Below are 24,608 nucleotides of genomic sequence, written 5' to 3'. Positions count from 1 at the left end.
TGCTCTTCCAGGTCTCCTCCCAGCCTCCTCCCCACCTCACCTTACACTGGCATCGCCCGTTGGCATCACACCGGCTGCTGACGCTGCCGTGCAGGTTGCAGTGGCACTGGGAGCTAGCATCTGGAGGGAGGGGTAGAGAAAAGGAGGCTGTGGCCACATGCGTACCCTGGTTCAGGCTGGGTGGTTCTTTCCTGCCCCCCCCCACCTTTCCTGCACGTCCTTCTATGCCGTCCTTAAAGTCTCCCCTCCTCCCCACTTGGGGCACCCTCTTACCCTCACCATTCCAGGACTGGTTCTACCACACCAGGGGCAGCTTCCCCTCCCTGGGTGCCCGGCCCCCACCACCCAGCTGTTCTCCTTCCTGAGCACAAAACTCACCTGTGCAGGGCTGACCCTGGCTGGGGTTCCCAACGTAGCCGGGAGCACATCTGGACCGAGGGAACAGGGCTCAGTTAAGGAGGGCGAGCAGAGACTGGAGCCAAGCTGCCCGCCCCCCCACTCCAAAGCCAATGGGCAGCCCCACGCCCGGAGCACCCTGACAGCAGCAGAGGGCACGTCCGGCACAGGCACCGGCTTTGCCAGCTCACGGAGGGGAGGCCCGGTCCTTTCGGTCTGCCTACCTCTCGCACTGCCGCCCGAGGTAGCCTGGGGGGCAGGAGTCGCAGGTCGGCTGCCCGTCTGCATCCACAAAGCAGGTCCTGGTTTCTCTGCAGGGACAAAATAAAGAGAAAATGCCGAGGTGCCTCACATGAAGAGGATGGGGCTGCCGAAGGTCGCAGGCTGCACCTACTGGCTGGCGGAGGACAGTCCGTGGCAGGGGCATGGCTGGCAGTCCCTAGGCGTCCCCTGCCGGGCATCGCCGAAGAACCCAGGTTGGCAGCGTTCGCAGTGCAGGCCTTCCGTGTGGTGCTGGCAGCCCTGGAAACAGAGGGAAGTCACGGCTCAGCCACGGGGCCAGGCTGGGGGAGCTTCCCAGCCGGCTTCTCAGCACTGTGCGTTCTCCCCTGGAGACAGCTGCCGGTCCAGGATGGCTGAGCTGCCCGGGACCCTCCTTGTGCTGCCACCCTCTGGCCTGCCCACCTGGCAGTCTCCCGTCTCCATGTCGCACTCGGTCGTGTGCCTGTTGCAGCTGCAGGGCTCGCAGGTGCCCAGATAGAGGCCGCTGGTGGTGCGCGCGTACCCGACGTCACAGTCCTGCAAGGGAGTTGGCAGCTCAACACCGGCAGAGGGGTGGGAGGTCAGCGGTCCTCTGGGCCGTGAGAGGGGGATTCAGACCGCACATGGTGTGGGTGTGCTCCATGCAGTCCTGGGAGCCCTCTACCAGACTTGGGGCGCAATGCCCGGTCCCCTCTGGCTGCTCACCTGGCAGGACGGCCCTCGGTATCCTGGTGGGCAGGCGCACTCCTCAACCTCCGGGGCTGGGTTCAGGCCTGCGGCATGTGGCACTGCCACATCCATGTGGATGTCGGAGATCCTGGAAGAGGGAAGCCAGTCAAGACAGCTGGCTCAGCCCAGAAAAGGCAGGAAGGAAACGCAGCCTTTCTGAAGGACGAGCCGTCAAGAGCTGCTCGGCTCCCCTCTGTCTGGCAGAGCTTAGGGCTCCTACCTGGTCTCAGAGGACCGCTCGGCGTAGGAGGCCCGGATCATGAAAACATCTATGTCAGCCAGCGCCATCAGGAGGTGCTGCCGAGTGGCGTTCTGCCCATCGGCCCGACGCCAGGCTTGCTGAAAGAGGAAACGGGGAGGGGTGAACGCTCCCCTTTGTCCCCCAGACCTTCTCTGGAGAAATGAGGAGACCAAGCCCCCCCTGCAGAGCCTTCCTTTGGCACAGAGAGGCTCCCCAATCTGCTGCTGTTGCCGATGCCAGTCTGCGCCGTCTCTGTCGGGAGAGGAACTGACCACCCAGCGGAATCTAGGGCCGCTTCCTGCAAGGCTGGCCTCTCACCTCCCGGAAAGGCACCGCAAAGGTCACCGGTGCCCCGGGCAGGGGCGTCGTTGCAGCCACGTGCTCCAGGAAAATGCCATTGCCTTGCAGCAGAACGTCTGGCTGGCCACGCAGCAGCGGGGAGCCAGGGAAGGTGTCGTGGGTGACGGTGTAGCGCAGCTCTCCGCCGTACGAGGTCACCTGCGGGCGGAGCAGAGGGCAGTGTCAGGGTTGCCCGGTGGAGCAGAGGGCAGTGTCAGGGTTGCCCTGCGGAGCAGCCCCCTGTAACTCCTCCGCCAGGAGAGGGAGAGCTGATGAGCCAAAGGATTAAAATTAAATTAACAAAGGATTAAAACAGTTTCTCCCTTAAGAACTTCTTCTACTTTCAGGAGCGCGGGCACTTGGGCAGCATCAGCCCGCGCACAGGGAATTCCCAGCCTCCATGTGACCGCCCCCCCCGACCCAAGCTCACCCCCAACCCCCCCACTGGCCAAGCCCAGCACCTTGTCTCCCTTGAAGTGCTTAGGCAGCACCCAGTAGTAGACATCCCGTGGCAGAATGTGGAACGAAGAGAAGGTGAGCTCCGACTCCCCAGTGAAGCGGATCCCCTCGCTGACCGTCCGCGTGTTGGCAGAGTTGGCGAGGCCGAACTGCCCCCCCTCGGCATCCTCGTATGCCAGCCGCACCTGGAGCAAGGAGTGAGGCGGTCGGTGGTGGGGAGGGTCCCGGAGGGAACTGAGGGGCTGTCCCCATCCCAGGGGTCCCTGCTCCCTCCAAGGGGGGCCGAAAGAGCCGGCGTGGGGGCCCTACCTGGTCTCTGCTCCAGGAGGAGCTGGCACATTGGCGTGAGACCCCCATGCAGAAGCAGCGAAGGCAGCCATCGGGGTTCCCGTGGCTTAAGTGGAAGCTGCCCGTGACGCATTCGTTGCACAGCGGCCCCTTGACGTTGGGCTGGCGAGAGAGAGAGAGATTTGCACGGGGAGCCAAAACAGTGGCTGGCTCTGCGAACGGGCCCCGCCTTGAAGTCTGGCTCCCAAACGGTAACGGCTGAGTTCCCACAGCACTCGGAAGCCAAGCCCCCCGCTGGCTGGCTCCCTGCGAGAGGGCAGGAGGAAGCCCCCTTGCCACACTCCCCCTGTGCCCCCCCAGGTGGAGGGGGCCTGCCAAGCAAATCCTTCCAGCAGAGGCTTGGGTTGGGTCCTGGGTTTGCGTTCTCCAGGGCCAGCTCTTTATAGCATTTCCACTCCACGCCCGCTTGGATTTGGAAGCAAGAGGAGGAAAGCAACAACGCACAGGCAAGGCTTGGTGGGTGACACTCCTTTCTGGAGGTGGACTGGTGTGCGTTTGCACGCATATTTCAGAGTCCCTCCTAATTTGGAGTTTCGGAATCCTAAATCCAAGTTTCACGCCTTCCCTGAGGGCCCCCACCCTTTCCATTTGGCTGAACCCCAGAGCGATTTCACACACCCTGAGGCAAAACGTCTTGGGGAACAGCTGTTTTTTGAAATGGGGGGGCTGTTTGCAAGCTGCCTGGTCTCCCTAAGGTGCCTCTCAACCCCCAGCGCCATCAGGCTCACCTTGCACCGGCATGCCCCGTCCGAGGCCTTCCTGCCGCCCCGCTCGTCACAGAGGACCTCCTCTTTCCCTAGAGAGACCAACGGATAGAGGGAGCTGCCTTCCTCAGCCTGGCCTGGCCCAAACCAGCCCTCTTGGGGAGGGCTGCGGAGGACCCCCCCCCCGAGACTGGTTTGCTCCAAGATGGGGCACGCGATAAAAGCCTCAGACAGCCGGAATAAATGCAGTAATTTCCAACCAGGATGACGAAGGCTTTCTCAAGCATCCTCCCCTCTCCCTGGGAAGGGCGGTCAGTCCCGCGGGGCCGGTGTCCCTGTTGGGATCCCCAGGTGGTCACCTGCAGACGTGACGCTCTGTCCGGCTCCTCTGATTGGCACGCACTTCCCGCCTGGCTGGATGGGGTTGCCTTCGTAGCCCGGCACGCACCTGCAAAGACCGCAATCCTGTGAGAGGCCTCCCTCTTGCAGGGAGTCCCTCCAGCTGAGGGCTTCTCAGGGCAAAGCTCCACTAGCAGTGCCAGCAGGAGGAAGAAGCTACGAGGGCTCTGGGGCTTTCACCTTTCGCAGCGGCGTCCTGTGTAGCCTGGGAGGCAGGCGTCGCAGGTCGCCTGCCTGTCTGTATCCAAGAAGCAGGAGTTGGAAAACCTGTGAGAGGGGACGTGGCATCAGGTTTGGTGCCAGGGAGACGCTGCCACGCTTCCAGCTCGCTCAAGGAGGAGAAGCTGCATCGGGGCAGCACCTGGCCACAGAAAGGCACTTCTGTGGGGGGGACTGGCTTCTCCCAGCACCTGTATGCCCCAGAAGCTTAGTTCCTTTCCCGGGTGGGGGTGGAATCTAGACCTGACCCTCCCTCACTGTCACCCACGTAGAAACAAGGGGAAATGCCTGCGGCTTAATGCCAAATTTGCCCCAGAAAGCCTCGCCCCCTCTTACCTGCGCGGAGCTTCGGTGTACGGGCATGGGCAAGGCCGACAGGCCGCCGGGGTGGCGTCAGTGGCATCGCCAAAGAAGCCCAGCTTGCATTTGTCACACCGCGGTCCTTCGGTGTTGTGCTGGCAATTCTGAATGGAAAGAGAGGAGCTGCAGGAGACGGCCCTGCAAAGCTCACCCCAACCCTGAGAGTTAGCATCGCCTTCTTGACCGGGACCTTGCGATGGAGCAAAGGGCGCCTCCCCAGGGTTTCACACACCAGGGGGCCTGGGGGGGCCGCACACCTGGGCTCATCAGAGCTGCATTGCGGGAGTTTGCAGGCCGGGCAGATCAAGGAGAAAGAAAAGCGTGCTGGGGGGCCGTGTCGGAGGAGTCCAAGAACTCAAGGGCACCCCGACTAAGCAAATCTGAATTTTTTTGCATTGGGTGCCAAACAGTTCCATTAGCTGGGTGTGCAACGTGCCCTGCCAATTGTAGGAAAGGCTTCGCTGCTTCAAAAATTCCCCAGCAATTCTCCTTTGTTCTTTCTCAGACCTCTCCAGTCGGAGCCCTGAATCTACCCTGGCACGCCCAGGGGTGTGAAGCTTCTCTCAGGAAATGGGTCACCCCTGTCTCCAAACCTCAGTGCTCCTCCTGCCCCTCCCCAACTCCTACTGTTGGCCCGCTTGCCCCCTTACCAGGCAATAACCGGAGAAAGGGTCGCAGGAGCTCGAATGCCCGTGGCAGCCGCACCCAGAACAGGTCCCCAGATATGGGCCGCCGGGCACCCGCTTGAAGTGAGGGTCGCACTGCTCGCAGGACAGGCCAGTGTAGCCCACAGGGCACCTGTGGAAGGACCAAAGGAGCTGAAAGCAGTGGCAATTACCACTACCACCTGCCCCTGCCAGCACAGACAGTGGGCAATGCGGATGAAGGGTTAGTGCAAAATACGCAGTATCTCCCTGGTTCTGGGTGCTTCAGGACGGCTTGCCCGGGCAGGCCTAGGAGAGGTTTTGTGGCACAGCCAAGCCTAATAGGTCTACTCAGGGTAAATGTTTATCTCCTGCGCTGGCTGCAGACAACCAAGGCTGGCCTGGGCAAACGGAACAGCGATCTTTGTGGGAAGCCCAGCCCCAGTCCACAGGTCTGCGAAAGGACTGTCCCGTGGCATTTGGGGGTGGGGGACGAAAAAGGTTTTGATGGAAAAAATCCGGTGCCTGATCAGGGTTGAAGCCATGAGCCGGGGGGCTGGGAAGAGGGAATAGAAAGATCAGAGGAGTCCTACAGTGGCCCTGTTTTTCCAGCCCCTGTAGGCTCCCCTCTCTATGACGGGATGGACCTTCCATTCACCTGCTCTTCCCCATTCAGGCCCTCTGACAGACTAGTCTGACCCACAATAAATTAGGGAGCAAGCTAAAATCTTATCTGATCCCACAGCAGGCTTGATCTTGGGATGTGCATGGCACAGTAGCCCCCTCTTCACCCAAACACATCATGTGAGCATGAGCACAGTCCTAGAGATACCCCTGAGATAGCCCCACCACAGCCTCCTGCCGGCACCTGCACTCCTCCACGTGATGCGCCACGCCCAGGCTGGTGACCTCCGCGGTGGTGGTGTCCATGATGATGTTGCTCAGCCCCACCGTGGCCATCCGATTGTCGTACACTGTTTGGATCAGGATGGCCTCCAGGTTCTGCAGAGCGAGGAGCAGCTCCTCCCGGCTCACCGGGTCCCCGGACTCCTTCTGCCAGTTCTCCTGTGGGTGTAAAGCATTATCAGAGAGCGCCGGTCTTTTCTGCTCCTCCTGCGACGTGCAGCTGGACTTAGTTCTCTGAGCCACCACGGCTGACTGGTCAGCGAAGTTTCCTGAACATGGGATCCTCCGGATCAGCGTTTCTCAACCTTTGCAACTTTAAGATGGGTGGACTTCCCCGTGGCTGGCTGGGGAATTCTGGGAGTTGGTCCACCCATCTTGAAGTCGCTATGCTTGAGGAACGCTGCTCCAGATATTCCGAGCAAGGGCCTACTTCGTATCTTGGTTACAACAATGAAAAGGGAGAGCTCTACGCTCGGCATCCTGGAGGAAGAGAGCTAAAAGATGGCGTGCAGGGAGGTTCAGGGCCGTGGAGGATGGCACAGAGAATGCTGTTCCTGCAACAGGCTTTCCACGGCCCTTTTTGGAAGACCCGAGTCCCGTCCTCCTCCATCACCCCCCCCCTTGCACTCACCTCAGTGAAATGGATCTGGCGCTGGTTGGGCACAAAGGGCTCTGGGAGTGCCTGCAGCCGGTAGAGCAACTTCTGCCCGTTGCCCACAATGACCACGTCGGGCTTCGGGACAGGCTCCGACTGCCCTCGGCCCAGCTGGTAGCGCACCGTGAACTGGAGGGACCCTCCGTAGGAATCCACCTGCAGGGAAAGTGAGGAGCGACGGTGGCTAGGGGGTAAGCGGGCATCTCAAGGTGACGGCTGGGCATCCAGGAAGCGTGGCATCCTCCCACTGCCCTTGCCTTGTTCCCTAGGAACTGCTTGGGGAGGGTCCAGAAGGAGTCATGCACAAGGAAGTGCCGAGAGAGATCGACCAGCTGGAATTCCTGCGCCCCGAGGTCTATCTGCATCTGCGTGGAGGCGAGGGGAGGCGTCCCGGGCTGATCGGGCACGGTCACTTTCACCCCTGAGGAAGAAAGCGGAATGCAACGAGCTGGGTGGGCCGGGGGGGCAGGGAGGGACGCCCTGCCCTTGGCCAGAAGGCACCTGGCTGCGCTGGGCCTCCCCCACATGCTCACCTTTGAAGTTGTTGTGTTCGTCGAACCGCAGGTGGATTCGCTGACGGTAGCGGCCGGTGCTGCGGCACGCTTTGGCGACCCCGAAGCAAAAACAGGGCAAGCACTGGCCGGTCCCTTCGATGTGGAAATACCTTTCGGGGCATGGCCCTGGACAGCAAGGGAAAGGGAGGCTCAGAGGCTGATGCTGGGGAGGCCGCTTCAGCCCAACCAAATCCCAGCCAGAACGGACGGGCACAATTCCTCAGCTCTCCTCCTCCTCCCGCAGCTCACCTCGGCCAGGCGTGACGGTCAACACGCCGTCCGGAATGCCAAAGACCATTCCCCGGGCGTTGATGGCCTCGCAGGTGTAGGCCCCCTGATCAGCCTCCTTGACGTCCCGGATGACCAGCGTCCCCCGGCCATTCTCGCTGGTGAAGGTCACCCTGCGGGCACAGGGGGAACTCAGCACCCCAAAGTTTCCAGGGGGGGCAGGGAGCAGGTGGAGCTCAGCCAGGGGCGGCCTACCTGCGGCTGCTGGGAATGTGGCCCCAGTTGAGCCTCCAGGAGATGACGGGCGTTGGCACACCCGCAGCCACGCAGGTGAAGCGGACGGTGTCTCCGGGGGCAGCCTGGATGGACTCCTCTGGGGGAGTGGTTACCTCTGGAGAGACTGGGGCAGAAGGGGCAGGGAGGCAACGAGGCGAGAGCTCAAACAGACGTGGCAAGGAACGGCAGCCGGGCGGGGCAGGGCGTGAGACTGCTGGCCGCTTTGGCGAGGACGCAGAGCTCAGGGGAACAGCCTGGGCACGCAGGCCCCTGTGTGCCTCCTTCAGACCGCGCCCTGGACATGGGGGTGTGTGGGGGCAAGCTGTGGGGATCTGTGGGCCACCAGCCCAGTTCAGCATCAGCCTTACAGGCTCCCTGATTATTCAGGAAAGGCAAAATGGAACAAAGGAAATGGAATTATCCAGCACGGGGTTTTGGGATGGGCCTGGCAGAGAAAATGAAACGCGCTTCCATTCCTGGACAGATTAAAAATGTACCGGCTGAAACGGATACGGAGGGGCAGTCTACCGATACTATAAGGGTTATGTAAAGCCTCCAGCTGCAGAGGCAGCCAATCGTGGAGAACAGGCTGCCGCTTTGGGGCTTCCTGGGGGAATCTGCGCCAATCCCCTCCCTCGTCTTGGAAGAAGCAGGGCTCTCCATTGGCCCCCCCCACCGGCTTTCTGGCACTCACTGCAGCCGATCTCATCTGAGCGGTCCGGGCAGTCGGCCTCGTTGTCGCACTGATAGCTGGCCGGGATGCAGGTGTGGCTGGAGAGGCAGACAAACTGGTCGGGGCCACAGGTGTCCCCAGGGCCCTTGGTGGCTGCAGGGAGGGAGGGAGGGGGTGTCGGCAACGGCAACGGCAACGGCCCTCGCTGGGCCTGGGACTCTTCCTCCCCTCCCTGGATGGCTTCAGGGGGGCCGGAAGCCTTTAACTCCAGGGCCAAAACTTTCCCAAGGCCTGCCTGCCGAGACCCAGCGTTCCTGGTTTGTGTTTTGGCTCAGGGTGCTAGGGGAACCCGGCCCCCGTGAACTCGGGCTGAACACAACGTCCGAATGCTCCAGAACGAGCGCCCCACCACACCCACCGCCCGCCCGAGCTCTCGATGCTCACGGCAGTTCAGCTCGTCAGAGCCGTCGGCGCAATCGTTGTCCCCGTCGCAACGCCACAGCATGAGGGCGCAGTGCCCGTTCCGGCACCTGAACTCGTTGGGTTCGCAGGGCGAGGGAGTGCCTTGGGGGAAAAGGGAGAGGGAGCATTGCAGTTCTCGCCCTCTCTCGCCCTCTGATGCACGTGCACGAGCTCCAGCCTCAGGGACTCACCGCAGTTCTTTTCGTCGCCCCCGTCCTGGCAGTCCCTCTCGCCGTCGCAGACGTAGTCCCGGGGGATGCACTGCCTGTTGGAGCACGTGGCCTCGTCTTTCCGGCAGGGACGCAATCCGGGGAACTGGGGGGGCTTGGGGACCGGGACCCGAGGTGGCATGGTGACCGGTGCTCGGCGAGTGGTGACTGGGGAGGTGGTGGCAGGGAGCCGGGCGGTGCTCAGCCACGGGGTGGAGGCGGGCGCCAGAGGCCCCTCCAGTTCTGGAGCAGAGAAGGGGAGCCACAGGTCAACAGGGCAGAAAAGGGAGCAGCAGAGGACCACTCGACCCCTCGCCTGGGCCCGAATGCCCAGCTCCAAGCCTGCTACAGTCTGGCAGCAGGCTTTTTAGGGAAAATGGCATCCTGCCCCTTCCGGTCTCCAAACACCGGAGGAACAGTTGCGCAGGGCAATTGCTGTTCTCCCACCTTTCCGAGATACGAAACAGGAGCCATCCCGAAAGAGGCCTATCAGAGGGAGTAAGCGCAGCAAAGAGGGCAGAATGGAAGACACGCCGGGGCTTGCTTCACACAACTTGCTAAAATCAGCTTCGTGAACCGCAGCAGCCATGTTCACACAGCCCTAACCCTCACCACAGCCGTCCTCGTCAGAAGCATCTCCGCAGTCAGGGTGTCCGTTGCAGCGCAGCGCCCAGTGCACGCACTCACCGCTGTCGCAGGCAAACTCGTCGTGGGCGCACTCGGGGGGCACGGGCTCCTCTGCAGGGCAGGGCAGGAGAGAAACAAAGCTGAGCCACACCCTTGCGGTGAAGAGGGCGAGAAGCCAAAAGCTACCGACTGCCCCAAACGCTCACCGCAGTCCAGCTCGTCCGACATGTCCCGGCAATCCGGTCGCCGGTCACAGAAGAATTCCCTGGCAATGCATTCGCCACTACGGCACGCAAACTCCTCGGCTGTGCAGGCCCGGAACTCGGGGGCAACTGGAAAGAGGGTCTGGGGTTAGGATGTGGCCGTGCATGCGTGGCTGGGAACAGCACCCCCTGCCCCCTGATGCTACCGCCCCGTGACAAGCAGGAACAGAGGAACACTGAAATTCCTTCCCTGCCTCTTCACCGGCACATCCCTTCAGCTCAGAGCAGACCCTTTTGCCATGAGTACGGATGGTGAGCAGGAGGGGGCCCTATCCAGGGGGAAAACGCATGCATAGTTTAGAGGCCTTGAACCCTCCTTCGAAGAAACTCAGAGCAGGCCCGCCTTGTGTTTTGTGTTTATCTGTGTGGGTTTCCCACGCTCCTTCAGTTTGGTAGGATTTTCTGTCTCCTAGAGCAGATAGTAAACACTAGAGACTAATTCCTTGTCTCAGCGTGGTTTTTTGCTTAAGTCAGGACACCTTTCCTCTCCCACTGAACAAAATGCAGCCATGTGGCCAGGATGTGGGGGGCAATCCTGCATCTGACACCCCAACCATCAGGTTATGGGCTCGAGGATCTGGTCTTGGAGATCTGCTGCCCTGCCACGACCCTTGGGAATGCAAACAATGGGGTTTGGGGTGGGAATTGGAACGCCATTTTCTGATTCTAAGGCTCCGCTGCCAAAGATCTGTACGGGGCTTGCCCTGCAATTCTATTGCTCGGCCTTCGCTTAAGGGCTCCGCTGAGCTCTTTCAGAAGGGCAAACCTGGGTCAAAACCAGGCTTCCGACATGCAAAGGGAGTGCGCCCTCCAAGCAAGATCCCACGTGCCACTTCCCCCATGCTGTGACTGGACCCAAGCCCTCTGTCGAAGCCCCCACCTCCCACCGGGCTGGGGAGTAGAACTTGCTCATTGGGCGGTGCACAGAAATATCACAGCACGCAGCAGGAGGCTACAAGCACGAGGCCAGCTCAGCAAGATGCAGACCGCTCCCTCTCCAAAGCATCATAACCCCTCTTCTGCTTGGTGACACCCCACTGCTGTTCAGGAGCCCATTCGACCCCCAGGGAGCTTCTCGCTTCCCACTTCGCTCGGCAGCGCACGAGCAAGGCACAACAACATGGTGACAAGAGAAGAAACTGGGCCGGGGGGGGGGGACGGGACGGGACAGGCAGTGTCTCCAAGACAGACCCCGATGCTCCAGGACAGGGTGGGATGCTCCTCCAGATTTTCCTGCTGGGTTTGAGTCAAGCAACGGGTCAGTTCATGGGCCCCGGACCTTGGAGGAGCCGCCAGCCAGTGTTCTCTCTTTGCTGGGGAGGAAGACGCCCTGCCTGGCCCAGATTCCTGGCGTGCACTGGAGCCACGCAGCAGTGCTGAGCCACCCTTCGCGTGGAGCCCCAGTTTGAAAGCTCCATCAAGGGGCTGGGACCGGCAAGCAATTGCATCAAAGGCTGAGATTCGCATGCATGCACACTCACGTCCACACGGAGCACGACGAGATGGGTGCAAGGAGGCCTGAAAATGCCCTGGGGAGGGCTGGGGGTGCAGGCGGCTACTCTAATCTGTTGAGGGGGGGCACCAGCAGATGCCACATGATGCGGAAGGTTCCCACGCTCTCTCCTGGGCCCAACCACTCAGGAGGACCCGGAGGACGATGAAGGGAAGACGCGTCCCGTGGGAGGCAAAGTCCCTCCTTGGAACCTGCCACTACAGAACAAAACGTTGGGGAAGGCAGGGGGGCGATGCCCCCATTCCTCTCCAGGGCATCAGGGAGGCCCCAGTGGGATGGGGCACACTGCTGTGGCATGCCGAGGCAGTGCAGAAGGAAGCCTCCATGTGCAGAGGCAAGGGCCCTCGCAGCTCAAAAGGGGTGTGTGTGTGTGTGTGTGCGTGTGTGTGGAGGATACAATTTTCCATTGCTGTGATCTTCCTCTTCTCCCCCCGCTTAAATCTGGGAGACAAAGCGCCCTGCAGCTGCTGGAACCGGAGGCCGAGGGAACAAGTGTCTTCTCCGCTAAGACTCGCTTCCGGCCAAGATTCCAGCCAGAGTGGAGGGGAGCCAAGCAGGAAGCGGAACAAGTGCGTGCAGCAGAGAAAGGGGAAAGGGGTCTCTCGGGCAGCCTGGTCCGTCTGCCCCACAGGCCCCGTTGCACCTCTCTGGCCCCACACTCACCTGGTGGCGCGGCTGAGACGGGGGGAGGTGGGGTTTGGGCTGAAAGCAAACTCAGAGTTAGGGGCGTCGGGGGGGGCGCGCTCCCAGTCTCCCCACCAGCACCCCCATCTACCGGACCCACAGTTCGAGCTGGTTTGCAGCTTCACCTGCACCCAGACGCCGAAACTGGAATCCCCGTGTGGAGGTCATGTAGGACGCGATGGAGCCGCTGTCCACGACGGAGAAAAGCACCTCGCGGATCTGCTCTTCGTGCGTGTTCCTCTCAGAGCCCACATCCAGCTCCACAAAGATGCAGCCGTCGATCTCCCTGCGAGGTGGGACAGAAGCCCCTGTGAATCCCAGAACCCGGTGCGGAAGCGTTCTTGCGCAGGTATGTTTCTGATTAAGCCTCGCGCAAAAGGACAGGAAGTCCTTGCGTGGAAAACGCCTCTCTGCCCTGCACAACAGCCTTGCAAGGACACAGAGTGCTTGGAACTTCCAGGTTTCTAGTTCTCATGGCCACCAGTGGAAAACACAGGCCAGGAAACCGGTGAGGCTTCCCACCGTTTTCTGCAGCCTGCCTGAAAATAAACCCCGCTCCCTTTGCAAGTGTGAATTTTCGCCTGTGATGAAAGTCTTTTGAAAAGGAAGCGGGTTCAAACGCTGCCCAAAGTGCCCCAGACTCACTTGATAAATACCACGCTGACCGACTGCTCACCAGGGATCTTGTTGTATTCAGACTCCAGCTGGAGAGAGGGAGGAAACTTTCAGAGGTTTCGGGGCAGCCCTCTAACCCGCCACCTTCGCCCAGTAGCTTTTGGACTTATGTTATCTTAGCATGTGGTTGCCCATAGGAGGAAGAGGAGGAGGAAGATGGGATCTCTCCCTGCCATCCTTAGGGATTTCACGCTCAGGGAAATCCCAGCTCCGAGTTGTTTTAAATCCATCTCGTTCTCAGAGCCGCTTGCTCAAATGCTTCTCAAGGCGGCCGATTCTTCCGAGAGGGGGTAAGGCTCGGAATTGGGTTGGGTGAATCCGAGCCGGGCACCCCTCTCGGCCTGGCCTACCCCACAGGGTTGCTGTAAGGATACAATGGAGCAGGGAGGAAGGAAGGGCCACGCCTGTTGCCTTTTGTTCCTGATGGAACGATAGGGGGGAAATGGAGTTCGCAAGCGAACAAGTGGTGGCTTTGGCCAAGGAAGGCGTGGCCCCTGCTCCAGAGGGCGAGCAGAAACGCTGCAGCCGAGGAAGGGCGCTCACCGTGTCCACCACCGCTTCAGACACCTCCTGGAAGGCCTCTGAGTTGACATCTTCCAGGTGGGGGCTGTACTGGATGGAATGGGTGAAGTTCACCAGGGCCCGGAAGTAGACTGCAAAGAAAAGCGGGCAGGGCCTGCGTGAGAAGGGTCTGGGCCACCCACCGCAGGGCAGGGGTGCCACCCCTCCGCTTGGCTCTCGACTCCTTCCTCGCAAGAACAGGTCGTGGACAGGAATCCCCAGTCAAGGAGGGCCACCCGAACCCATCAATGTTCCAGCGAGGAAGGAAAGGAACGGAACTCTGCCCATGGCTCACTTGGCACAGACCCGCACGTGGCTGTTCACACGACCCTCTTTGCTAGCTTCCTGCACGCAGGGCTGAAAGTGCAGAGGAATGGGGGTTGAGAGGCCGGAGCCGAAAGGAGACCAAGGGGCCGGACAGATGTTTGAGAGGGATTAATGGAGCCCGGCCTCCCTGCTCCCTGAGGAGAAAGGTTGGGCAATGCCCAGAGCCGCTGGGCACCTGTCCCGGAGACCCTCTCCTCCTCCTCAGGGGTGAGGGCACGGGGGCCAGGCACGGGAAGGGGCTGGTGTGAACCTCGTCATCACTCAGTCTCCCGCCCTCCCGCCCCCGGCTTTCACAAGGGAGCCTGCTGAGAGCACCGGCCAGTGGCGGATTCCAGGCCCAGCTGCAGAGCCAGACGGCCGGTAGCCAAGGCTGATCTTTGCTCGGCGGCTCCAGGGACGGGGTGGAGAAGGCCCGCAGGCCAGCCTGTGTCAGGTGCTGGCAGCGGCGGCCTCGGCCCAGGAGAGCAGCCACAGCCGCAGCCGCCGGCTGCAGGGAAGAACAGCTTTGGCCATGTTGTCCTTCGGCGCTTCCCGCTGCAAAGAACATGTAGGCTGCCTGTGCTCACGTACTGGCCTCGCCCGCCGTTTCAAGAGGGAGAGGAGAGGGGCCGGGCACCGAGGGAGGAGGCTTGTGGGGGCGGGCGAGCGGGCAGGCAAAGCTTTCTGCCCCGGGGAGCACTGCAAAAAGGCAACCCGGCTGACTTCTGAGGCGCTCGCTGTGCCCAGATTCAGCACGGGAAGGAAGGCATCGTGGAGATGCCCTTGGCCGAGAGCCGGGGCCGACCTCCCTCGGCCTAGACGGCCGCCATTCCTGGTTCGCATCGGGTGAAAAATACCACAGACGCCTTCCCAGGGCCGGGCGAACCTTGGCCACCTCCCACCCTCGCATTCTTGGATTCCAGGGTGCCCACCCTTCTCCAGGGCAGCCCGTTCACACAAGGGGTGCTTGTTGTTCAGGCCTCATAATGGCCCCATTCAGAGTTCTGCTGCCTATGGTGCCCCCATGACTTGGCCAAGCCGCTCGAGGGCCCCACCCGCCTGCAGAGTCACCCTGAAAGAATGTGCCTTGCCCCTGCTATCAAGCTGCTCTTCCAAGGCAGGGGGGCTCCTTGCCGCTTCCTGCCTGCAAGTGGCACCGCAGCACGTTTGGGAATGTGCCCCACGTGCCCTGCCTCACGTCTCTTCCCTGCCACATGCCTCTGGGACAAGCAGCTTAGCTTTGGGAAGAAAAGGCTTCCTCTGATCGCGTGCAGAGTGCTGCTCCCGGTCCGCCAGAGAGGAACCACTCGGCTGGGAAATTTCTCTGGGGCCCAGCAAGCAGCTCAGGAAGAAAGGGCCCCCCTTATTCAGCTATTTTCCACAAGCTCTGCCTAGGACGAGAGGGCTGCAGGCTTCTCACCCGGAGTGGGGGGGCGTGGGAGCACATCTGGGCCGCCAGATGTGGCCTTGGGGGAAGACGCGGCCTCCGCTACCAGCCCAGGAGAGAGGCTTCAGCGTTGCGAAACGAAACAGGCGCACTTTGCGTGTGGGGTGAGTCAGCCCCAGCGGGAGGGGGAGAGATCACAGCGCCCCAAGTCTGGAGGCGGGGAAGGGAAGGGAGGGAGGCTGGCCTGACGGAGGCTGAGCGAGGGCCAGCGGGGGAGAGGCCCCCCCACGCGGGCCCTTCTGCAGGGCGTGCAAAGCGGTGCTGGAGTTTGCCTCCTTTTAAGGCGCCCTGGCGCCCGGGAGGTGGGGAGCCGGTGGATGGCTTGCAGCCGCCAAGACGACGACGAACAATGCGGAGAGGGCTCCGGGCTGAGTCAGCTTCCCGGCCGGTCTTCAGAGGGCCTGGACGTTGCAGGGAAGCTGGGGGGGCTGAGAACACCAGCAGCCGGGGGTGGGGGATTTCTCCTGAGTCATGGGAACCTCAAGCTCACAGCCCCCTCCTTCTACCCCCAAAAGTCCTGGGCATTCTGGGGAACGGGGGCCCTTTGGGAGCCCAAGAGGCCAGGTTGCTTGGCCCAGCTGGCACAGTCGCTCCCGCCACACTTGGATTCCCCTGGCAAGCAGACCACGGCCCCAGCCCAGTAACAGATCGGTAAAATTATCCTGGGCCATGGCCCGCAGGCTGTGTTCACACAAGCGAGCCCCACGGCTTGCTGAATGGATCGCACCCAAGTTCTCATCACACACAAAGCCGTAAACCGCAGGAGCTTGTTCGACGTCCCCAGGCCAGCTGCAAAGTAGCCCGAGCTGCTCGCCCTGTCCGGGGGAAGAGAGGGACAGGGCCAGCCCCTGGCTTTCCTGGCTCCTCGGCCCCCAAAGCAGCCAAGGGGCTGGGGGCTGAAGGGGGCTGGCCCATCTCTCCCGGGCCAGGCCTGAACACCTTTCCTGCCCAGGGCGAGGGGTCCCCCTGCTGCTTTCGGCCCCAGCATCGGTTTCCCCGGCCCCAGCCTGGCGGGGCTCAGCTTGGGCCCCTCGGCCCCCACGCAGCCAGGGAGGACCAGCCACTTACTGAGCAGAGACTCATCGTCCGGCTCGGAGGCAGCCAGGTTTGCCGGAGGAGGGGGCCCCACAGGAGTGGGAAGAGGAGGAGGAGGAGGAGACGGAAGGTCTGCAGAGAAGAGAAAGGAGAGAAAGAAGGGAAAAGAGGAAAGGAGGCACGGGAAGAAACAGCTGGGTCTGGAGATCCGGGTGAAGATGCAAGGACAGAGGCAGAGGACTAAGCGTGAGTGCAAGAACCCCATTCTTTCTACCCCCTCGGGGCCCACCTACCCCACTTCAACTTCCCTGGAGCCTGAGGTCCGGCACGCCCAGGAAGGCCCAGCGCAGGAGGCAAAACGCAGACGGCCTTGAAGAAGAAGAAGACCCCTCCCTGCCACCTCGGGAACTCCCTGGCCTCTCCCAGCAAGCAAAAGCCACCAGGCACCTCTGCCGGTAGCCCTGGGTTCCAGGCCTTGACCCACGGATGCCTGGGAGAACAGCTAGACCGAGGTTCCTCCAGGTCAGAAATAAAGGGATGGGGAGAGTGGGGTGTCCCCAGATAGGGCGTGGGCATGCTCTGACGCACACACACGCAGGTACGTATGTCAGCAGGGCTGGGCCGACAGGCATCTGATGAGCTGCCACGCCAGCTGTCCCCGGGAAAACGAGAGAGGCCCGTGGGGCAGTCGGCTCCTTGGAAGCCAGGATCCCGAGTTGCGTTTCGCTGGAAAGGGGTATGTGGCCGGCCCCGCTTTCTGGAACTTTGTCCAAAGTAATTGTACCAAGAGGCAGCCAGACCCACCCGCTGCTTCCCAGGGGCAAATGAACACACACCCCACTCACACACACATCTGTTGGGCTTGGTCTGCTCGGCCAGGCATTGCAGGGGGAAGAGAAGCGGCAAATGAAAACGAGGTCGGTGGGAGCAGCAGAAGGGAAAGGGGTTCAACAGAGGACAAGGACGCCAGGAAAGGGCCACGTCCTGAGCTCCGCCGGGGAGCTGGTTTTGCATCGGGCAGGCGGAGACCTGCCCCACCCATCTGGAACGGCAGCTGCAGTGCAAGGCTCCTCGGAGGCCCAATGCTGGGCTGGGGACCCTCACCCCTTTAAGAAGCGAATCAGAACGTGGCCTATTTGGGCTCTTCCAGCACCGGGAAGGCCCTCAAAGAGCGAGGAAAACATCTCTCCATCCCACACCAGAAAGCAGTTCTGGCAAGAAGGGAGGAAGTCAACGCCATCTGCTAGAATGCTCAGCGAACAGGCAGGGTCAGGCCCCAGGGACCCGCTCCAGACAGACTGGCCCGGCCCTTCCAATGCGCTCCCCCAAATGATCCGCTGCCTGCGCGGAGCTGCCAGGGACTCCTCCACGTGGACCAGCTCGGTCTCGGCTCCTGAGACCCAGTGGACCCGGGACCGGCTGTTCCTGGCCTTGCGCCTCCACAGCCCCGCTGGCTGGATCCCACAAGCTCCAAGAAGACGCAAGGGCCGCGTCCTGGGCCAGATGCCTGGCCGAGGGTCCAGAAGGAGACTGGCTGCCTCCAAACAGGGCTCTGAGGGCGGGGAGCGCCCCAGAGGCGCTTTCGGGAGCCACACTGGGACCCCTCCTGTCTTTGCGTGAGACCCAACCCAGCGTCCTGCCCACCAAGCCACCGGCCCAGGTGGCACTCACCTGTAGAAAGGAGAGACTGGACCGTGGTGACCGACTGCTCCACGGAGATGGCCCCGCTGCCATTCTCCCCACTGCCGGGCCCATCTGCAACAGTCAGAGAGTCAGTCGGCAGCAAGGGCTGCTCTGCCCACTGCAGGGGCCCCGAGGGACCCCCTCCGGGCTCACAGTGACTGAGCACCCCCTCGGGGACAGGGGAAGGTTCAAGTGTCGCTCTTGCTCACCTCCGGACGGGCCCCCGGCCATGAGGTCCTCATCGTCAAACGTGCTGTCATAGCTCTTCTGGAGCCAGTGCGTGATCTCGGACTCTGTGTCTTCTGGGAAGGAGGCCTCGTCCGGCCGGCTGGAGGCCTGAGCCCCCTGCAAAAGAAAGTGGGAGGGTGAGAGGGAGGGAGGGAATCTCGCAGCCCAGGTCATCTCCCACCCGCATCCAGTCCATCACTTAAGCCCAGGAGCGCCAGCCTCTTCCCTTCCACGAAGCCAGGGCCAGGTGCTTGCAAGAGGCTGAGCAGAGAGCAAAGCTCCCTACCCCACTGCCAGGCACAACCCCACAGGGCTGGCTTAGGGGTTGAGCAACAGCTGGAGCCCCGGTGCCACACAGGGACAGCCTCCCTGCCTGGGAAAACAGCATCAAAGGAATTCCAGCCACTTCACCGCATCCAAGAGAGCCAGAATCGGCAGACTACAAAGGAGGCTTGTTACGAACAGTGCAAGGGGCCCGTCCAGCTCGGTGGTGAGGGTCCTCAGAGCTGCTCCGGGGCGGGAGGCAGAAGCCGGAACTACCTGCCTGGCTGCAACCTCAAGGGCTCTCAGGAGGGAACAAAGGAATGCGATACGAAGCAGCCACGGCTGTCCTGCACCAAGGAGCACGGCACAAAGCCACTGCCAATCACCCAATCTGCACACCGAGGCCACAAACCGAGAGGGAGGCGGGCAGACCAGGAACTCTCCCCACTGGCCTCCTCTGAGCCAAACCTCTATTTCTTTCTCAAAAACGCAAAGCCAAGAACAGGAGATGCCCCTGATCCATCCGGGATGAGTTTCCCTCTCACCCAGGATGCCCGGTGTAGTTTATCCAAGGACTTGGGAGGTCTCCATCACAGGCGGGGGCAGACGACACGGATTCCCAGAAAACCTTAAGAAGATGCTCTAAACATCATTCCCCACCCCAGGAGTTTGGGGCAGGGAAAACAATAGGCCTTGCGTAAGGGATGCCCATGGGCACCCTGGCACTGCTGCAACCTGGAACTCCCCTTCCATTGGCACCTCTGCAAATGCAGGAAAGGACCCCCTCCCCCACAAAAAAAATGGCAAAAAGAGGCAGAATTTGTCAGATTCAACCAAAACGAGGGTTTTCCCTCTTGTGCAACAGGCACTCAATTCCCCTGAGCTGAGGGAGCCTCTGAGCCTTGCAGGGAAAGGCTGCCGGGCAAACCTCTTTCCTTTGCCCAGATGGACATCTGCGTGGCAGTTTCCAGCCTGCTTGCTCTCTCCCGACGCAGTGGTGGCCGAGCAAGGACAGACCCCCTGTTCTCCTGGCACAGCAACCTCTGGGCTAGAAAAAAACCCTGCCGGCCCTTTTTGCTTGCTGTAAGGCCGCTGGGCTGTTTTTGCTGCAGCGAACTTAACATGCCCGGGGCAAGTTAATTTGGGGAATTGCCGCAGGATGGCAAATTGGTCCATCTGAACTGGAGAACAGACATTCTCCCCCTCTGCTGTTAGTCATTTCCAAAAAGCAGGTTCCTAGCCCCGCTTGAAAGAACCTGAGAACTGCCTGGCCAGGCCTCCCAGTGCTTGAGACAGCGCCCAAGGAGTGGGTTCCTCTGTTTCCCAGAAAGGGGCCCCCTCCATATACCAGCCTTGCCCATGACGCCAGCGCTGGCAAGCAGGTCAATGCACCTAGCAAGTGTTTGTGCCCAGACCAGGTGGTTGTAGAGAATGCAGTTCACAACTAGAGAGCAATGCGGGAGGGGGGGAGCTCAGCCAAGGGGCTGAGGGGGGCTGCCCGGCCAGATGGCCCCGTCCACCCCCGGCAGGAAAACTCTCTCCTCGACTTGACCCCTTCCCTCCGGCCTTGCAGCCACAAACCAGCTCCTGGCCGCGGCCCAAGGCTGCCACCCGTGGGGAGCAGCGGCATGTCTCTGCAGCAAGAAGGGGGAGCGTGGCAGTGAGCTCATCGCGTCCACAGCAGCCCAACACAGACATTCTTGCGTGGGAAGGCCGATCTGAGCAAACAGCTGGCCACCGCCGCCTCGCAGAAGGGCCGTTTCCGGTTTGAAAGGAGGCAAAGAGCCACAGGCTCGAAGCGCCTCTCCTGCTCTCATGCCTTAGGAATTCAGGGGCAGACTTCCCCTGGCACTGGAGGTTCTGCGGTCCTCCTGGCCACTTTGCCCAGTTTCTGCTCGAAAGTCCTCACATGGCCAGAAACTCCATCCATCTGCCTTAGGACAATGCTGGCCGACCACTCCTAAAATCTGTGCTGGCTGGAGGCTGATGGGAGTAGTAGAACAACTCATTTGGGGGCGGCACCAGCCACCATAAGCTCCTACACCTGGAAAGAGGTATTCTTCTGGCACTGCTGAATAACCAGGGGTCGGCCTTTGGGGAAGGGGAGGATGGCTCCCCCCAAAGCCAAAGGCCTCCTTGGCAGAAGGCAGACCCCTCCGTCAGCAAGCAGAGGAGGACTCTGATGCCGCTGGGTCTGTCTGCCTGCACTTCCCTCCTCTGGTGGGGCACAGCTGGATCTGGGCTCCCAGGCAGGGCCCAGAGATGGGAAGGGGTTGAAGGGTTGGGCTTCCCCTCCTGCACATGTGTCCACAGGGGCTGGGAAGCCTCCCCATCAGCCGGTGGGTCCAGGAAGAGAGGCATGTCGACTATCCCAAGCTGGGTCCCGGGAGGATCCCCCTGCCTTTACTTTGCTACCCAGAACGGAGGGATGGGAAGGGCCAGGAGGGCAGAAGGGCTCCCCGGGCATCCAGTACCCCTTTGAGTTCTCCTCCCCTCTGGACAGTGGCGGGGGGCCTCTGGGCACAATCAGGAGGAATGGCAGAGAATCAGAGATTCAGCATCAGACCCTTTCCACCTGCCAGTTTAGCCAATGGTCTTGATCCCGAGGTGGGGTTTTTCAGAAAGTTCTGTAGCCACTTGGGGCCTCAGCCTCCACTTGCCCCACTCCTCAAGGGGACCCCAGGGAGAAAACCAGCCAGCCCCGCAACTGGGCCGTGGGCCGCCCAGGGCTACAGAGCGGGACAGGAATTCGTCAAAGCAGCATTTTCCTGTGCAAACACGGCCAGGCACATTACTGCAGGCTGGCCGGACCGGGGACAAAGGACTGAGCTGCCGGCATAAAAGGAAGGGGATTTAACTGGCCGGCCGGCCCTTTGTGAAAGGAAGAGGGGAAACAGGAGCTGGTGAACCATGGAGCCTGGGAGGGCCAGGGGGCACCGTGCCAGCCTGCCGGGATCTGCCTTGGTACTCACTCATGGCTCTGCCAGGCTGAGGCTCTTCTAAGCTGGCCAGCCGGTGGCCTTGGCCCAGCCAGGAGGGCTGGCACAAGCCTTGCCAGCTGCACAGGTGCAGGGAGACGCCCCACAGGAGGAGGAAAATCTCTACAGGGCCGAGAGAGGAGAGGGTGCCTAGCGCTGCCCAAAAGAACTTAGATGCAGAGGGGGGTCCCGCCACCTTGGAAGTCACTCAGGGCACCGCCCAGGCACAGCTCCAAGCATGCACAACCCTTCTCAGAAAGGAAGGGCTCCTAATGCCCAGGAAGGCAGAGGCCACTGCAGGCAGCTGAGCCCCTGCTTCGCCCACCAGACCTTCAGATTCGGTCCTCGGCCTCCTCGGGTGGGGCCAGGAAAGACCCAGCCTCAAATGCTGCTGCCACTCAGTGCTGACCGCTGTGGATTTGAGAGTTGGACTGGACAGGCCTTCAACTCGCTAGGGGGGGTTTGAGCCCCTCTTAAGCCAGGGAGTGCCTAGAAGACATCCCAGTGCTGGTGAGTGGGGCCCAGGGGACTCTCTGGCTTGACCCCCCTGGGGGTGGAAAGATTCTGGCACCCCCACAAAAATAAACACAGCCAAGGGCCCTTCCTCCATTGCAGAGACCCTTCCACTTCTCAGCCAGCCTTGGTCTTCCAGTTGCCTGTTTCCAGCCACCACCCCCACCACCCCAAAAACAAGGGAAACTAAACTGGAGGCTGGTCACCCACCAACACCCCCCAAGCAGAGAAGCAGCTGTAACAAAATCCCCCCATCTGGGCTACAGTCAGAAACCCAGTTGGCCTGTAATCCTCACTGGCTGGGGCAGGCAGACGCTGCGGCCGGTTCTGGGATTGTTTACACCCCCCTCTGGATCCCCAGCCAGGCCTGGCTGGAAAGAAAGCACCCCCTCCCTCTCTTCTCCCCCCACCCAACTTGCACCTGTCACCCGAGCAAGGGCTGGATTGAAAACAGGGTCTATTTCAGACAAAGCCTTCAGTCAGGCAGCCGAACAGTGCAGGAAAAAATAGTCCTCCGGGCCATGATTTGGAGGCGGGGGGGGGGGGGCAAAGGGGAGAGCTGATCTTTGGTCTCCATGCACACACCCACAGGTGCCCACCTGTTCCCTGGGGAAGGAGAGCCAAGGTGCCAATCAAACCCTTGGCCGCTCACGTCAAGAAGGCTGGAAGGGCGCAACGCCAGGCCCTGGCATGGGGTTTGGCAAAACCAGCCAGGCACGGTCCTATCACCCAGAGGACAAAGGGGTCGCAGCCTTGCAGCTTGGTTTGTCCCTGGGTCCTGGGCAGACACAGCCCCGTTACCCTGTTTTCTGAGTTGCCCAAAACACCGAATCATAAAACCGACCCAAGTGATTCAGTTTACAGAAGATGCCAGCCCGCCCACCTGCCCCCCCGTTACGTGAATGCGGCCACTTGGTGACCTGCAGATGTGGGGAAGCTCGGTGTGATGGAAATGTGCCCGGGAGGGGCTTTGGGAAGGCAGGGGCACCTATTCCCTTCCCTCCCAAGCCCCGTCCAAACCAGCTGCTCCCTGCCCATCCTACGTAGTGCCCAGCACAGCCCTCAGGGTGCTGCTGACTGTCAGCCGGCCCCTTGCAGCCAGAACCCCAGGCAGCTTCCTGACTCAAGTCTGGCTGGAAATTCCTGCCTGTGAAAGGCCCCCACCCATGAAAAGAAGTATGCCAGTCCCTTTTGGCACTGGGCACAAAGGGAGGAGCGGGTGAAGGCAGCCACCGATGGGCAGAAGCAGTGGTCGGTGGGGCAGGGAAGCAGGTACCGGGCTTCTCCACCAGGCAACGCCTCCCCCTGCCAGCAGAGAAGCATCAGGGCGGGGGGGGGGGGCACAGGCACACCCTCTTCCTTGCCCTTCCTCAGCGCAGAGGCCAGGAAAGACGGAGTTCCCTGCCGATCCCTGGCTGGCTGCCGAGGCGCTTATGCTCTGTTTGGGGAAGGGGGTCCCAAATCAGAAGCAGGCAGATGGCAGGGCTGGGACTGGGACCCTGAAGTCAGGAATCGGGGGGGAAGGGGGCACCCTTGGACTAAAATCCTGATTGTGGGGGGCTGGGGCTGCCACAACCCGCGATCCCCTTGGTAGGAATGGCTAAGCAAGCAAAGGACCCCCTTTTCGGAGACAGCCAAAGCAAACATCCCCCCGAAAAGGGCCTGCCGGTTTCCCTCAGCTGCTTTCGCCCATCTGCAGATTGTGGGGTTTGAGTTCAGATGCTGGAGCAAGCCCGGATGTTCCGGACTTCCAAATCCCATCCTCCCGTCAGCGCTGACAACAACAGAACCCTGTCCCTCCTGCAACAAATTTTACGCCTCTTCCTACCCACGCTTAGGGAAACGAAGCTGCACCCCCCCCCAAACAATGGCCCTCTCTTCCCGCAACATTGGGCTGCTATTTAAAGACCCCGGTGGCCTTGACGGGTTTCCTGAAATTGTCCTGCAAGGGGAGAAGCCTTGCGCAAACATGTCCGGCCGCCCCAAAGCTCCCAGTTCCTTCCTCCCGTCTCCAAGCCTCTCCGGAGCTTTCTGTCCCCGCTTCCAAATGGGCCCCAAAGGAGAATGCCAAGCTTTGGGGCCGAGCGGCTTTGCCAGCGCCTGCTCCTCGGGGGACCGTCGCAGGGCCTGCCCTTTGGGGTGAGCGGGGCCTTTTTGGAGGTGGCCCCGAGGCATGTTTGGACGAGCAAGGAAGAGCAGCCGGGCCCTGTTTTGGGATTCGTTGGGACAAAGCAGCAAGCCGGCAAGGCTGCGCCCACATCCTTGGCCCCTCCCTGGCTGCATTTTCTGAGGGTGAGTAATCGCCCCCTTCCCTTTTAAAAGGAGAGGAAGCCTGTTCAGAGGTGGGTCGGGAGCACAGGGAAGAAGGAAGCACCTCGCCGCCACCCCCCAAAGGATAGGAAACAGCCACTTTGCTGCCTGACTCCAGCTTCAATCTGCAACTCTGGGCAGGGATCCTGCCCCCCAGCTACGGAGGCGCTGCAGCTCCTGCCCCACATTTCACCCCCTCCCCTTTGGCCGAGCTCCCCCCTGAGCCACTGAACCACTCACAGGCTTCCTGCTTCCAGAAATCTCTCCAGCCAGTGGACCAAAAGCCACATGCTTCCTTCTCTGACACTTTGAAGGAACCCCCCCTCCACAGGAAGGGGAGGAAGGGAGTGTTGGCTTGCAGGGCACCATCAATCTCCTGCTGCTCCAGAGTAAACACCGAGGTTTCATCAAGGAGGAAACCCCCTCAATGTCCCTTGCACCAAAGGGGGAGAAGGATAG

General features: G+C 61.3%; 1 protein-coding gene across 2 annotated transcripts in view; it reads right to left on the bottom strand.

Annotated features, from left to right (window-relative positions):
- Positions 1 to 24,608, bottom strand: part of HSPG2 (heparan sulfate proteoglycan 2) — a 68,089-nt gene that overhangs the window by 35,884 nt on the left and 7,597 nt on the right. For both annotated transcript variants that reach the window (XM_063317446.1, XM_063317448.1), the window contains exons 2-32: positions 18,066 to 18,201; positions 17,845 to 17,928; positions 13,368 to 13,477; positions 12,795 to 12,853; positions 12,275 to 12,435; positions 9,896 to 10,021; positions 9,675 to 9,800; positions 9,045 to 9,305; positions 8,836 to 8,955; positions 8,413 to 8,544; positions 7,698 to 7,842; positions 7,464 to 7,615; positions 7,194 to 7,340; positions 6,918 to 7,081; positions 6,637 to 6,816; positions 5,968 to 6,164; positions 5,106 to 5,253; positions 4,432 to 4,559; positions 4,057 to 4,143; positions 3,837 to 3,925; positions 3,502 to 3,569; positions 2,735 to 2,875; positions 2,428 to 2,610; positions 1,946 to 2,125; positions 1,607 to 1,725; positions 1,363 to 1,474; positions 1,081 to 1,194; positions 791 to 918; positions 621 to 707; positions 379 to 428; positions 41 to 120 (exon numbers count right to left, since the gene is read on the bottom strand). In XM_063317446.1, coding sequence (XP_063173516.1) covers positions 41 to 120; positions 379 to 428; positions 621 to 707; positions 791 to 918; positions 1,081 to 1,194; positions 1,363 to 1,474; positions 1,607 to 1,725; positions 1,946 to 2,125; positions 2,428 to 2,610; positions 2,735 to 2,875; positions 3,502 to 3,569; positions 3,837 to 3,925; positions 4,057 to 4,143; positions 4,432 to 4,559; positions 5,106 to 5,253; positions 5,968 to 6,164; positions 6,637 to 6,816; positions 6,918 to 7,081; positions 7,194 to 7,340; positions 7,464 to 7,615; positions 7,698 to 7,842; positions 8,413 to 8,544; positions 8,836 to 8,955; positions 9,045 to 9,305; positions 9,675 to 9,800; positions 9,896 to 10,021; positions 12,275 to 12,435; positions 12,795 to 12,853; positions 13,368 to 13,477; positions 17,845 to 17,928; positions 18,066 to 18,201 — 4,014 coding nt within the window. The remainder of the gene's footprint in view (positions 1 to 40; positions 121 to 378; positions 429 to 620; positions 708 to 790; positions 919 to 1,080; positions 1,195 to 1,362; positions 1,475 to 1,606; positions 1,726 to 1,945; positions 2,126 to 2,427; positions 2,611 to 2,734; positions 2,876 to 3,501; positions 3,570 to 3,836; positions 3,926 to 4,056; positions 4,144 to 4,431; positions 4,560 to 5,105; positions 5,254 to 5,967; positions 6,165 to 6,636; positions 6,817 to 6,917; positions 7,082 to 7,193; positions 7,341 to 7,463; positions 7,616 to 7,697; positions 7,843 to 8,412; positions 8,545 to 8,835; positions 8,956 to 9,044; positions 9,306 to 9,674; positions 9,801 to 9,895; positions 10,022 to 12,274; positions 12,436 to 12,794; positions 12,854 to 13,367; positions 13,478 to 17,844; positions 17,929 to 18,065; positions 18,202 to 24,608) is intronic.

This window comes from Candoia aspera, chromosome 18 (assembly GCF_035149785.1).
Source record: "Candoia aspera isolate rCanAsp1 chromosome 18, rCanAsp1.hap2, whole genome shotgun sequence".
Classification (NCBI taxonomy): Eukaryota; Metazoa; Chordata; class Lepidosauria; order Squamata; family Boidae; genus Candoia; species Candoia aspera.
The sequence above is the reverse complement of the archived record's forward strand: the minus strand, read 5'-3'. Positions and strand labels throughout refer to the sequence as shown.